We start from the raw sequence: 13,436 nt of genomic DNA, 5'->3' as shown, positions 1-13,436 counted from the left end.
ACAATGATTGGGTCAGTGTAGTTGCTGGTTCAAGTCGGTAAGCGTTCTTATTTTGGTATATGTTATTTTTTATATAAAAGTTTAAATTTGACATTCAAACACTAGAATTTTGGGAGTTGCAGAAGATAATTATCAATTATGTTTGTTTATGATGTTATGTTTGTTTAAAATTACGACTTTATTTTTATTGCTATAATATGTTAGGGAGGTAAGGTTTTAAACATTCTCACATGTTCTGTGCCAGTCTTTTTTCCTGTTCTTTGAATATACAGTAGAGTATGGAAATCTGCTAGGGTATGTATACATGTTTTGGAGGGACATGCAAAGTGATGCGATTAAATCAGTTGGAATCTAGAAAGCAACATGTATGATATGTGTACTAATGTTATTAATTAAATAAAGATTTGTATAACACATGTATTCCGGGAAAGCCACATGTTAGATGGTTTTGTTTACGTTTAATGTAATACTCTTTTTCACATAGTATGCACCCATTGCTAACGTTTAAAACTAGTTTATTTATAAAGTGTTAAATATAATAGGTGATTGGCTATAGTTATAAACAAGTGTGAAAGTAGAGACAGACTTTACAAGTAGTTTGGACGATGTATGAAATTCGTCACCACAATTATTTACTAGTACCACTAAGATGATGAAGACTGGTACCACCACCACCACTTATACTACTAGTGTACTTGTCAAAAGTAATAATAGTACTAAACAATAATATATAAGTGACTAATTTGAGACCCGTGTATTACACGGATACTTGATGAAAATTTTAAAAGAGAAAATTATAATTTGCCTCCTGTGCTTTAGTGGCACACAACACGCAAAATCAAACTGTACTTGTAAAGTGCCCCCGTCCATAAAGCATAGGGAGACAAATCATAATTTTCTCATTTTAAAATTTAAACATTAAGAAATATATAATCAACAACGAATTTATCATATATTGTTAATAATACAATTACAACTTACATTAAAAGCACAGGAATTTCAAAAGAATCCGTACGCAAATATTTTACAAATAAGTTATTTCCTTGTACACTACATTTTTGACTGCATTTGTCAGATTACCTTGTTAATCAAGAATCATAATCTTTAGCACATGTCTGCTTGTAACTCTTAACAAGGCGGCGTATAGCTGTCCATGTGAGAACACATATTCTTTCAAGTAAATATATATATGTTGGTTATTTTTTATTGAATTGGATAATTTTATAATATTATACTAACAGAATTGTAATACAAAGTATAATACTAATTGAAGTGGAAGATGATTAAGCATGATAAATTTGTTGTCATCAACCGATCTATATTGAAATATTTCAAGTTTTTTAATTTATTACAATTAAAAGTCATTTAATTAAGGAGTATATGAAATAGTTGAACGTATTACATAAGAAATGCAATTGACAGGAATATGAAAAAGGCATACTAACATGTTTGCCGTAGTTGGGAAAACGTTGATTACTGTATGAGTTAGCAAAGTACCACATGGTGTGTCTTATATATAGTACTTGAAAATATTAGATAAAGAATGTTTTAAACTTTGAATACTAATCCCGTGTGATTAGTGATTATTTTAAGAAGAAGTTGCAATATTTAATTAAGTTGATACATCTCTATCTTTATAATTATTTAAAACAATTAGAAAATCATGATTGTAGTTTTCAAAATAATGAAAATTCAGATTTACAGGAAACAATCATGGTAAATGAGTTTATCAGATTAAAGAAAAAGTCGTAATTATAGCTTGATCATATTAGACCCTTGATTAATTCATTAAAAAAATCTACCTAAAATAATCTATTGATTTATATTTTGGAAAAATTGAAAAATCAAATCACTCACATTTATATTAGTTAAAAGTGTCAAATAATCTATACTATATAATAAATAAAGCTTTCTAATGCCACATGTAATCACCAAAATGTTCCTTATAAATTTTTCCCCCATCTCTCTCATATTAAATACATTTCTCTTTCTTATTAATAATTTGTATTTCATTTTTTTCTTTTTAATATTTCATTTTCTCTTTTTAATAATTTTTTCATTATTTAAAAAACTAAATACTGGCAAATATGTTATTTTGTTTTATATAAATATATTATATTAGTTATTAATATAAGTAATATGATTGCAAAAATTAAGGTTTTAAATCTATTATATTAGTTACTTAATATTAAGATTTTATAAGAAATAATATTATTGGACGAAAAAGGCAAGAATAATTCATATTTAAAATTTCAATAAACTTTAACTTATTAATATATATATATATATATATATATATATATATATATATATATATGTGATTGTTTATTAAATTTAAATTTTGTTTCTTAAAGACCCTTAAAAGACAAATTCACTAATGATGTATTTTTAGTGTTTATGTTAATTAAACGAGCGAGTTTCTTTAACTGGTTAAAGTATCAACCATGGTCCAAGTCAAACAGCTTATGATAAGAATGAGTTTCGGTCCACGGGTTGGTTTAAAAAGTGACCATTTACAACCTCTTTTTTTAATTGATTGTTTAATCAACTCGTCATTTATTTTAAGTTCATCATCTTAAATATTCACAAAAATATAAACACTAGACTACATGTTTTGATTTTTCAGGTGGATAAGACAACTTCTTAGCTTTGGAATACAAATGTTAGACATTAATCAGATGAAAAATTAACTTTTTTTATCCTTCTATTATTGAATATTTCAAAAATATAGATTTCTTTAGTGAACGAGTTTTACGTGCACCATTATTGAGGTTGTTCAAGAAATTAACAAATGTTTGATATCCGTATTTCCGGAAGATGAAATATATTACCATTCTTTAGGTGGTATATATCAGACATAAAATGATACGTTACAAAAAAGTATTAGTTTCCTTATGTTTTAAATGACCTCAAGATTTAAGTTTGTCAAGTCGTAGGTTAGTCATAAAAGTCAATGTTGAAGTGATGTTGCTTAAAATATTAACTAGAAAATTGGTCTATGCAATGAAACTAAATTACATATGATAATAAAATATGATAAATATGCTATAGAAGCCGAAATCATACAAAGAATGAAATTTTCACTTTATTTTTGTTTTGCCATGAAGATTAATAAAAAATAAGGTCAATTATTATAGATGGTTGATTTGTTTTTTAGAAAATTTATTTTAGCTTGTGGTCAATTATGTGTTGTTTTGTCTAGAGTTAAAAGCAGAAATCAATGTTTTAAAAACCGGCATTTTACTTGTACCGGATTGAGCTAAAAATGGTACAACCGGTTGAACCGGGTTATACCGGAAGGTTCAACCGGTTGAATAGTTTACCTTATAATTTTCTATAATTTTAACTTCAATCCAAAAATAACCCAAAACTAAATGATTCTTATAACAAAAAATAATCCAAAACTTAATGCATATTAAAAAAATAATGCAAAAGCAATCAAATTTAAAAAAAATAGTTCTAAATTTTACACGTTTAAATGTTAATTGTTGGGTTAAAAGTATTTTTGAAAAAATATGGGCCGCAAATATCAAAATTTTCTCGGGCTTAAAACTGGTTTGCCGGTAAAAATCGGTATTTTAGACAAAAACCGTCGGTACGATGTTCTAGCAAACCGGTCATAAATACCGGACTCAAAATACCGGCCTAGTGTGCAAAATCCGGTTTAACCGGTTCAACCGGCCGGTTTGAACCGGTTTTAAAACACTGGCAGAAATAGTAAAATTAATAAATTTTGATATAGAAAGTAAAGTTACAAATAAAGCTACGTATATTGCGACAAAACAATAGTTAGAGATTTATGAATTTTTTAACAACTTTTATTTCTATATTGTGTATTGTGTATTTTATTCTACCATATAATATATCTTTATATTGTTGAACATATATATTTTTTTTGTATTTCACATTGTGTTATTATTTAATTAAATTTATTTATTTTAACCCGTGTGCTACACGAGTAACTAACCTAGTGAATATATATAACTTGATTCATATCCCATGTGATTAGATAATTTTGTTTGGAAAATTATTGAAATATTAAACACCTAATAAACCATTATTGTTTTCACACTTATATATGTATTAATAAGGAAAAAAACATAATTTAATACTTTATTTTAAGGTTTAAAGCTAATAACTATTCGTATGATTAGAGCTTTAGAAAGAAAATCAGAATTGTAAATTTCCAAAGTTTCAGCTAAAACTAATAATGGTTTTAATGTTTACCTAAAGTTCTCTTAACTTGAAAAATTTTAAATAAAGTGGTTTTAATGAAAATGTTAATCTTTGCACATTAAGCAAAATATAGTCTAACAAAATTATGATTAATAAAAAACAAACAACTAATGGTATCTTAGTTATGAAAACATAAGATATATAATGAAGAGTTGTAAACAATTGGTAAATCGTGATTGTAGCTTTCCAAATAAATAAATAATTCGAATTTTTAGGAAGCATGGTAAATGAGTTGACCATATTTAAATTTATGTTTCTTGAATTTATGTTTTTGAAAAAGGGTTAAAAAAGATGAGAATAGCTAAGGGAGCGACAAGTGACACAAGTGAGTAGTCTTTTATTATAATAGTAGATTGTTGCTCCAAACCCGCATGAGGGGTTTCTTGGAGCTTATATTGGGTGGTTAGACAACCAAAGTAATAGATATATGGAGTTCATTTGTAAAGGTAGTGAATAAATTGGTTAGTAAGGTCTCAAATTATAGCCTAGGAAAACCGCCTTCTATGGTCAAATTAGTTAATATTTTGGGTTGAGATGGAGCTTGCCCCGAAGGGAGGGTTCACCCTTAGGCATGCATGTGGAGTCTTTCACAGATATAGCATATACCTATATACGTAAGATTATTTGAGGCTAATGTCTATGAGATAGGGTTGTATGATTACTTGATGATTTGAATTTGTGTTGACTCCTTGCAATGAGTTTAAGTCCTTATCCTTGTCTAATGCTAATAAACTCCGATACAAGGCCTCCTAAGAATTAATGGCATTTTATTTTACCATGAAAACGTAACACATATTTTATTTATGCAAGGTATAATAAATATTGCTATGTTTGCGCTGGAAATTTTAAACAAATTAAGAATATTCTTTATTTTGCTAGAAAAAGAAAAGGGATCGGAATAAAGGGCACTCTTGTCATTGAACGCATGTTGGTCCATACAATAACAAAGGTAACGAAGCACATCAATATAACCACATATAATATTCTAGTGTATTACCATTTTAATTTATTTTACATTTCCAAACAAAGTAGACATAATAATATTGATTATTATCTATTTAAAATACTACTTATTAGTAACATTGTTATTGCCTTATTTTATTTTTTGTTTCTAGTTAGTATATTACTTTAATATATTTTGTTTACATTACATATATACACACTAATATTACTTGATTCCATACTTGAAAATTGCGAAAACTTTAAAGAAAAAAGAAGAAAATAAAGCTGCATACAATCATTTACAAAAGAAATTTAAAGTAAGAGTTCTAAATTCTTTGTGTAGCTAACAAGGAAATAAAAATCATGTACATTCCATGATAGTCAATTAGTTACGATACAAATTATCATTCAAATGTTAAGTGTAACTCTAGGCCTAGCTCAACGATATATTTTTGCACTTACCTTTTGCACAATGAAATCTAAAACTAATAATATTATAATAATATTCAATTCAATAAGTATGTCAATAATTTGTTTTAATTAAGTCGTTACTCTTTTCTGACAGTTACCAATTAATAAATTTCAACAGGTCAACACTAAAATTTCTTTACATTTAAATAGCCGCAACTCATTTTGGTTAAAACACTGGAAACAATAGCATTATATACCTCTCATTGGAAAACCCTTGATGAACTGAAGATTTAATGTATCTTCTATCTTGTTTTATATCATAGCATTCTCATTCCTTTTTCTTATTATCAAATTTAAAAATTACAGTAAAACATATTATATTTTCTTTCTTATTCTTAATTAAATAATAAGTTTTTATATCTTTACCATTAAGTTTTTCTTTCTCATTCACTCACAAACACTTTAAAATATATTAAAAAATTTATATGACGCTACATGAACTTTTCAAATATACAAAGAAATCATTAAATTTTCTTTCTTTTCAATTTCTAACACCTTAAACCACTTTTTATATTATAAAAAGTTTAGTCACTAAATTTAACGGACAAATCGTGAATGCTCATATATATTTTTTGTCAATGATAGGTATATGGGAATATATTATTTTAGAGTCACATATAAATATTTTGGTGGCCTATAAATCATGTAAGATGTAAACCACAAAATATATAATTTTATACGGTGGCCGGTGAAATATGCGCAATGTTTGGTTGGGGAGAGAAACACCAAGACTAGGGGGGTATTTTAGTAATTTAATGTAGAATACAAAGGTCAAAAATGTGTGACGGGACGGAATAAAATGACAAAATCCCTTTGCGTAGAACGCTGATATATATGAAACTCATGATCGAATGAATACTTATGTTTACTTTTACCTTAAATTCATAAAATACGTTTAAACATAAGATTTTGATGGCAGTAGGGGGGATGGTGGTGTCGATTTGAAGAAGCAACAAAGAAGATGTTGAAAACGATAGAAGAGGATACAAACAGAAACACGCCTTACCATGGGTGCTGGATATCTACCCCTAGCTTTAGCAAGTTCCAACAAATATATTATTGATAACTGGTCTTAAAACTACAAAAACGATTGGTGCAACGTCATAATTAAAAAAATGAACTCTCTTATTTGAAATTCAAATTCAGATTAACTGATAAAATTGCATAAGTTCATTCGCCGACAAATTTTTGTATCAATACACACCACTAGAAAAAAGTGATAATCCATGCTTGTACATCTTCCAACATGTACAGGCATGGATTATTCAGTGCTAGAATCAAGCTACCGTCTGAGTACACTGCCGGAGTCGTTGTAGCATTTTATGTACGTAACTTTATACGATATACGACACCCTTTATATATATATATTTATCGATAATAATCTATACTGACAATTTGAATAGTGACACGTTTTCCTTTCATATTTGTTGTTAAAGTTTCATTTTGACATAGAAGTAAACTCCGTTTGTCCCAACTTTCATTTATGTTAAAATTAGAGATAATTGTGTTTGTAATGAAATGAAAGTTACGAGTGAAATTGGTCATATTATAAGTATTCAGTATGAAGTTATCTGTCAATGGCTAATAGTTTGAATTATTAAGATGATTTATTTGGTAAACATGCAGACTTCAAATGGTGATGTGTTTGAGAAGACGCATGATGAGTTGGACTTTGAGTTCTTAGGGAATATTAAAGGGAAGCCATGGAGGTTTCAAACAAATTTATACGGTAATGGAAGCACACATAGAGGAAGAGAAGAAAGATACACCTTATGGTTTGATCCTTCTAAAGCTTACCATCGCTATACAATTCTATGGACCTCTTCCAAAATCATGTATACATTCTTTCCCTTTAATCATCTTATACTTTTTAAATATATATGATAGTCTCTCATTAACCACATGTTATGTTTATACATGTGAATTGTGTTAGAAATCACAAATAGATAATCATGTTCAAATAGAGAATTATTAAATCACATAAAATTTGTATTTATAAACATAATCGTGATACAAGACACTCATGAAATTTTGTAATAGCCTGTTTATCATCTAAATTGAATAGTATTGTTTAAAGAAAAAAATTAAGAATTAATAATTATACAATAACATTTGAAACGTGGACTTGAAGAAAGTGAGTCATAAAGAAAAGATATCTATAATAAAGGTTTATCTAGTTTTGATGATGTTCATGTATCATGTATGTAGTATTTACACGTAAAGTGGTTTGAATTTTTTAAATATTATTATTTTTGTGAACACCAAGTCATGTTACATATTTCTTTAGAATATTATTTTGTAACTAGATTAAATATAAATATTACATTATTTGAAGTTAAATAAATTTGATAAAAACATTGAAGATGTAATTTATACTTTTTGTTACATTAAAACAATTGTTTACAAAGTTTTAAAAGACAAAAGAACTTTAGAAATAATTTCTATTTTTAGTTAAAATTCCAAAGATCCTTTGGTAACACCGAAATGTTGGATGAAGTTTTGTTTTGTTTTTCTTTATTTTTTTTAGTTGTGAGAGTTCAAGCAACATGATTCTTAACAAAACCTTTTAGGTTTTTTTTATTTTATTTGTAACTTTTGTCTGAGGATGTCTCGTCACAAGATATCACTTTGATCTTTGTCCTTCACGCTCCACAACGGGTGTTTATAGTTAATAATGTCAACTATTATAAACTTTTGAACGTGTTTAGTTATTTTCTTTATAAATATGTAATAATTTCTAATGTTACATTATATTTGTTACATACAGATTCTATATAGATGAGGTTCCAATAAGAGAGATATTACGAAGCCCAGAAATGGGTAGCGATTTTCCTTCAAAACCTATGGCATTATATGCCACCATATGGGATGCTTCAACTTGGGCCACAAATGGTGGCAAATATAAGGTAAATTACAAATTTGCCCCTTTCGTCCCCGAGATGACTGACCTCGTCCTCCACGGTTGCATTTCAAACCCGATTCAAGATCTTTCAAATGAAACTCGCGCGCAAATGGACAAACAACTCGAAACCATTCGATACAATAACATTACACGAAAACAAAAGACCGCGATGAAAAGGTTTAGGGAAAAGTACATGTATTATTCTTATTGTTATGATACTTTGAGGTACCCTATTCCACCACCGGAATGTGTGATTGATCCGGTGCTTAGACAACGGTTCAAAGAGACGGGGCGGCCGGATTTTAAGAAGCGGCATCATGGCCACTCGAGGAAAGGAGCTCATGTTTTAAGGAGCCAAATATATGATATTGAAGATGAGGATTGAAGGTATAGAAAGATTTGATGTGTATAATAGGAGTGGTTTTGTTACATAAATTCGATTGTTTGAATTTTTCATTTTATTTAGTATTTGTAATGTATTCTTACTGGGATTAAATGCAAATAAAACGATACATATGTTATAGAACTAGCAAGATGGTTCATTATTTTATATTTTATACACGAGTTAAATAAAAAAGGTACTAAATAGTTAGTAATAAACATTTAGGAATTATAAAATGATATCTTTGGATAACATATGATTGATTACAAATTTACTATTGCGTTTTTTTAATCGGCAGTTTTAAATTAAGAAAATAGTAGCATACGAAGGGTTTAAATAAAAAGAAACGGAAAAGATAATATCGGGCTTATAAAATTGTGAAACGTGCCAAAACTATTTACTTATCATTAGATGTACATTTATATATATATATATATGATTATTTAAAGCTTGTTTCGTTGTTACAAAGTGGTAAGTGAGTGAGTGAGAGGCATAACACTACAAGGAAACTCAATATTAGCGACGACAACTATCGATGCTATCGTGTCTGCTAAGACCCTGGTTTCTTGTAGTCTAAAAGTTGTCATAAAACTAGCTACCGAAAACATATCTTTGCCAATCGGTCACTAATTTTGCATTGAAAATCTAGTCGCAAGAATTTGGTCGCTAATCCTGTCAAAAATATGTTCGATAAACGCTCCAAGGGCACACACTTAGTTTCTAGTATTGCGATGAGAAATATGTAACAAATAATCATTTATAATTTGGTCAACACAATAGAAGTGGTCACCTTTTTTTTTTCTTCTAACAACTTGAATTACAAAACTTTCACTGGTTAGAAATTCTTAACCCGGAGAAAGAAAAAACATAACGCGAAAAATCAGTTTTGTTCTCACATTTTTCAAAATTACATAATTTAAAATGTTCACTCAATCGTAACGTGTTTGACCTTTGACCTAAATGACGTTTTATGATTTAACACGATTGAGTTAAATAGAGTACTATAAATTATACATTTGACAATTTAGGACGAGAACATATGAATATATTGAAGAATCAACTTTATTTTTTATGTAAAGAACATATGGTTGTTTTTTTTTTCTAAAGTTACATGGTCTTCAAAAGTGTGACAAATGATAAATTATTATTAAAATTAAGTAACGAAACATTCAAAACTAGAAATAAAGTATCTTTGATAATATAATAATTAGCCATTGGTAGCTTTACGGGTGGATCCAAATTAGAAATAAAGTGGATCGTAATTGAGTATTTTAGAAATAATAATTACACTATTCGAGTGTATTGGTACTAAAGGTGATCAATACGAGTGATTTCCATCAAGAAAACGCGCCATTTGATCACAAACCCTTTTCCATGATTTCCATTTTATATGATAACTAGTTTTTATTCCCTGTATTACGGGGATTGTTTTATATTATTTGTTATAATATTTATTTATTTTTTTAATTCATATTCTTTTTATTGTATGAAAGTTAATAATATACTTATGGTTTGATGATAAATTGTTTCACAAATAAATAAGATGTTATAACCCGGTTTAAAAGCTATATGGTTTTGATGAGACCCAAGACCCGTTTATTTTTTTTACTATGAAATTGGTTTTTTAATTATAAATAATGTTTATGAAAGTTAATAATATACTTATGGTTTGATGAGACCCAAGACCCGTTTATTTTTTTACTATCAAATTGATTTTTTTTAATTTAAATAATATATATATATATATTTATATATATCTTTTTTAAAATAAATAAGATATTATTTTTTATTATATCCTATTTTATAGGATTTTTACATAAATAATTTGATGAGAATAATTTTTAATTTAATGAGATGTTATAACCCGTTTAAGAAATATCTGGGTTTGGTAAGACCCATACCCATGAATTCGAGTCAAATGCATGAGAAGCCTCTATTTAAAAATCAAGCAAATTTGGTGACTCCAAAAAAAAGGGGAGCGACCACATCGCGACACGTAGGATTTTTATGTATTCGTTTATATATATTATAAAAGATTTGATTAATATGAGACTAATGGAGCAGTAATCATCATATTATATTTAAATTAGTATATTTGTATTGGGTTACCCGATCTCGGTCAAATAAGACTTTTATAGCTGCTAGGATCAATATACTGAGAGAAAGAAATTAGAGAGAGGAATTTTATAAAGTGGTTTACAAAAATGGGAAAGCCACATAACGAGACTTTCGGGAACTAATAGCTTGCTATTCGTGAGATGCTGGTGTGTTTTGGTTGTTTTTTAATGTAATCAATAGTGAGTTATCTTGTGATTCTTGTCCAACATAGTTTTATATAAATGGTTACAAAAAGTATATTAATCTTAAATATATATATTATATATAAACGAAATCTCGCTACATTCTCTCAAGCTACCAGATTGCTTTATTTGTAGATGAATGTTTCTCATGCATTTGACCCGAATGATTTGGTTCCAACAATTAATCGTTGGCCAAAGAAAATAGACGGGAATCCAGATTAGCAAATAGAAAGAAAATTCAGACTAATTCATATTCTTCATTGCTATCTTTGATTGTATACACAAAGCAAATAAATAAACTTACAAACTACTACCCCACTACCTAGATAACTAACCACCAACTAAAGAAAACACATAAAAAGTGAACGTGTGCATTGATATTCTTACAATAAATAAAATTAAAATTCAAAAAATATATATAAATATCATAAACGAATCTATACTAATTAATAAATAAAGGTTTCCTTATGCCACATGTCCTCTATCTAGCCCATCATTCCTCTTTATTTCCCGCCTCCCACCACACTCCATATCTATACCCGACCCAATTAACAGAATATATACCATATATAAATAGCTATTATAATTTAGTATTTTGTCATTCTACTTATTAATTAAAGTCAACTAATTTAAACATACAATATATTTTACTTATTTAAACACAAACACCTAATTATGTTATTTCCGTAATTTACGCCATAATTATACTTCTCTAAATTAAAAAGATTCAACAAAGATTTAAATATTGCTAATTACACATGATATTATGTTTGAATTTTAAATTTCAAGTATTTATGTTAATTGCATATTTTTGACATTTTAATCAAATTAAGGATTTTTTTTTAAATTACATGTAATCCTTTAAAAATAAATTGATTGATTCATACTCAAAGTAATTGTTCTCTTTCCAAATTACCGATAAACTCATTGAATGATTCATAATTATATAATGAGGGTTGAGTTATAATAAGAAGATTAGTTTTCCTTGGAAAGATAGGAAATAATCTTGTCCATTCATTTTAAAATTGAATGGTTGAGATTAGATTAGAGAGATCATCAAGTGTAAACATAAAGGTAAGGGCATAATAGGGATAACACATTTGTTAATTTTTCTATCTCCACATGCAAGGCACATGTCAAATTCCCCCATCATTTTAAAACGTCCATAACTTTTATATACAACATTATTTTTTCAAAACAATTTCACCATAAAAACGAGTGTTTTTTATCTTTTATATGAGTACCATATTGCTTTATAAAAATAAAAATAAAAGATTCGTGGGTTTTTACAAGGTGTGTTTTATCATAATTGTGTTTTACAAAATTGTGTTATACAAGTGTATTTTATTTTTTCATAGTGTTTTTTGCATTGTGTTTTTTACATTGGGTTATTTAATTGTGTTTTCATTGTGTTTTTGTCATTGTGTTTTTATTTTCATAGTATTTATTCCATTGTGTTTTTTACATTGTGTCTTTTTCATTGTGTTTTTCATAGTGTTTTATTTTATGGCGAAATTTCCGAAGACTTTTCCGGCAAGGTGGTGGCGGTGGGTGGCGGTGGGCGGTGGTAGTTGTAGGAGATGAGTGAAAATTTAAGTGGGTTTTAATTAAGTGTGTTTTAATTAAGTGAGTTTTTTAAATTGAATTAAGTGAGTTTCAATATTAAGGTAGTAGACTAAAATACCCTTCTTCCTAGCCTTCTTAGGAAAACCAAACTTCTTATTTGATCCTTTCTCATGTTATAAATACCGTAACGTGATGACAAAAACATATATGATTAACTCTTATGAATCTTTTGGTAAAATGTTTTTACCATCCAAGTATGTTTTTCTGTTTTCCTGCATTGATCATCATATTTTTTAATATTTTATTAATTACCATACACAACAAATTATGTAATTAATTCTTCTATCAATGTCTCTAATACGTAATGGAGCCACTTTTTTTTGATTAAATTGAAAGACAACAGATAAAACCAAACGACAAATGTGCTAACGAAATTTGGTAAATTGAAATGATTTAAATGATGAGGAGCTAAATATTCAATGCCGACTCTAGGGTCAGCCAAGTAAGGCAACAACCTTGGGCCTCCACATTCCTAGGGCCATCATAAGTTTAAGGATTTAATATTATAAAAGAAAATAAAAATAGTGAAGAATACTTATTTGGCCACAATAATCCCTTCATCTTGTGATTTAAACA

The 13,436-nt window shown here is 27.9% G+C and overlaps 1 protein-coding gene across 1 annotated transcript; it reads left to right on the top strand.

Moving 5' to 3' along the window:
* The first annotated feature begins 6,891 nt into the window (after positions 1-6,891).
* On the top strand, positions 6,892-8,964 carry LOC143564039 (putative xyloglucan endotransglucosylase/hydrolase protein 30). Its single transcript, XM_077051433.1, has 3 exons — positions 6,892-6,973; positions 7,277-7,485; positions 8,418-8,964. The coding sequence occupies exons 1-3, from the start codon at positions 6,896-6,898 to the stop codon at positions 8,935-8,937; spliced, it is 807 nt and encodes a 268-aa protein (XP_076907548.1). The 5' UTR covers positions 6,892-6,895; the 3' UTR covers positions 8,938-8,964.
* Positions 8,965-13,436: the final 4,472 nt, after the last annotated feature.

The sequence above is a fragment of the Bidens hawaiensis genome, unplaced genomic scaffold (genome assembly GCF_021521415.1).
Source record: "Bidens hawaiensis isolate Kalapana, Puna unplaced genomic scaffold, B.hawaiensis_p1.1 tig00021695_1, whole genome shotgun sequence".
Classification (NCBI taxonomy): Eukaryota; Viridiplantae; Streptophyta; class Magnoliopsida; order Asterales; family Asteraceae; genus Bidens; species Bidens hawaiensis.
Note: the sequence above shows the minus strand (reverse complement) of the source record. Positions and strands in the feature narration are given on the sequence as shown.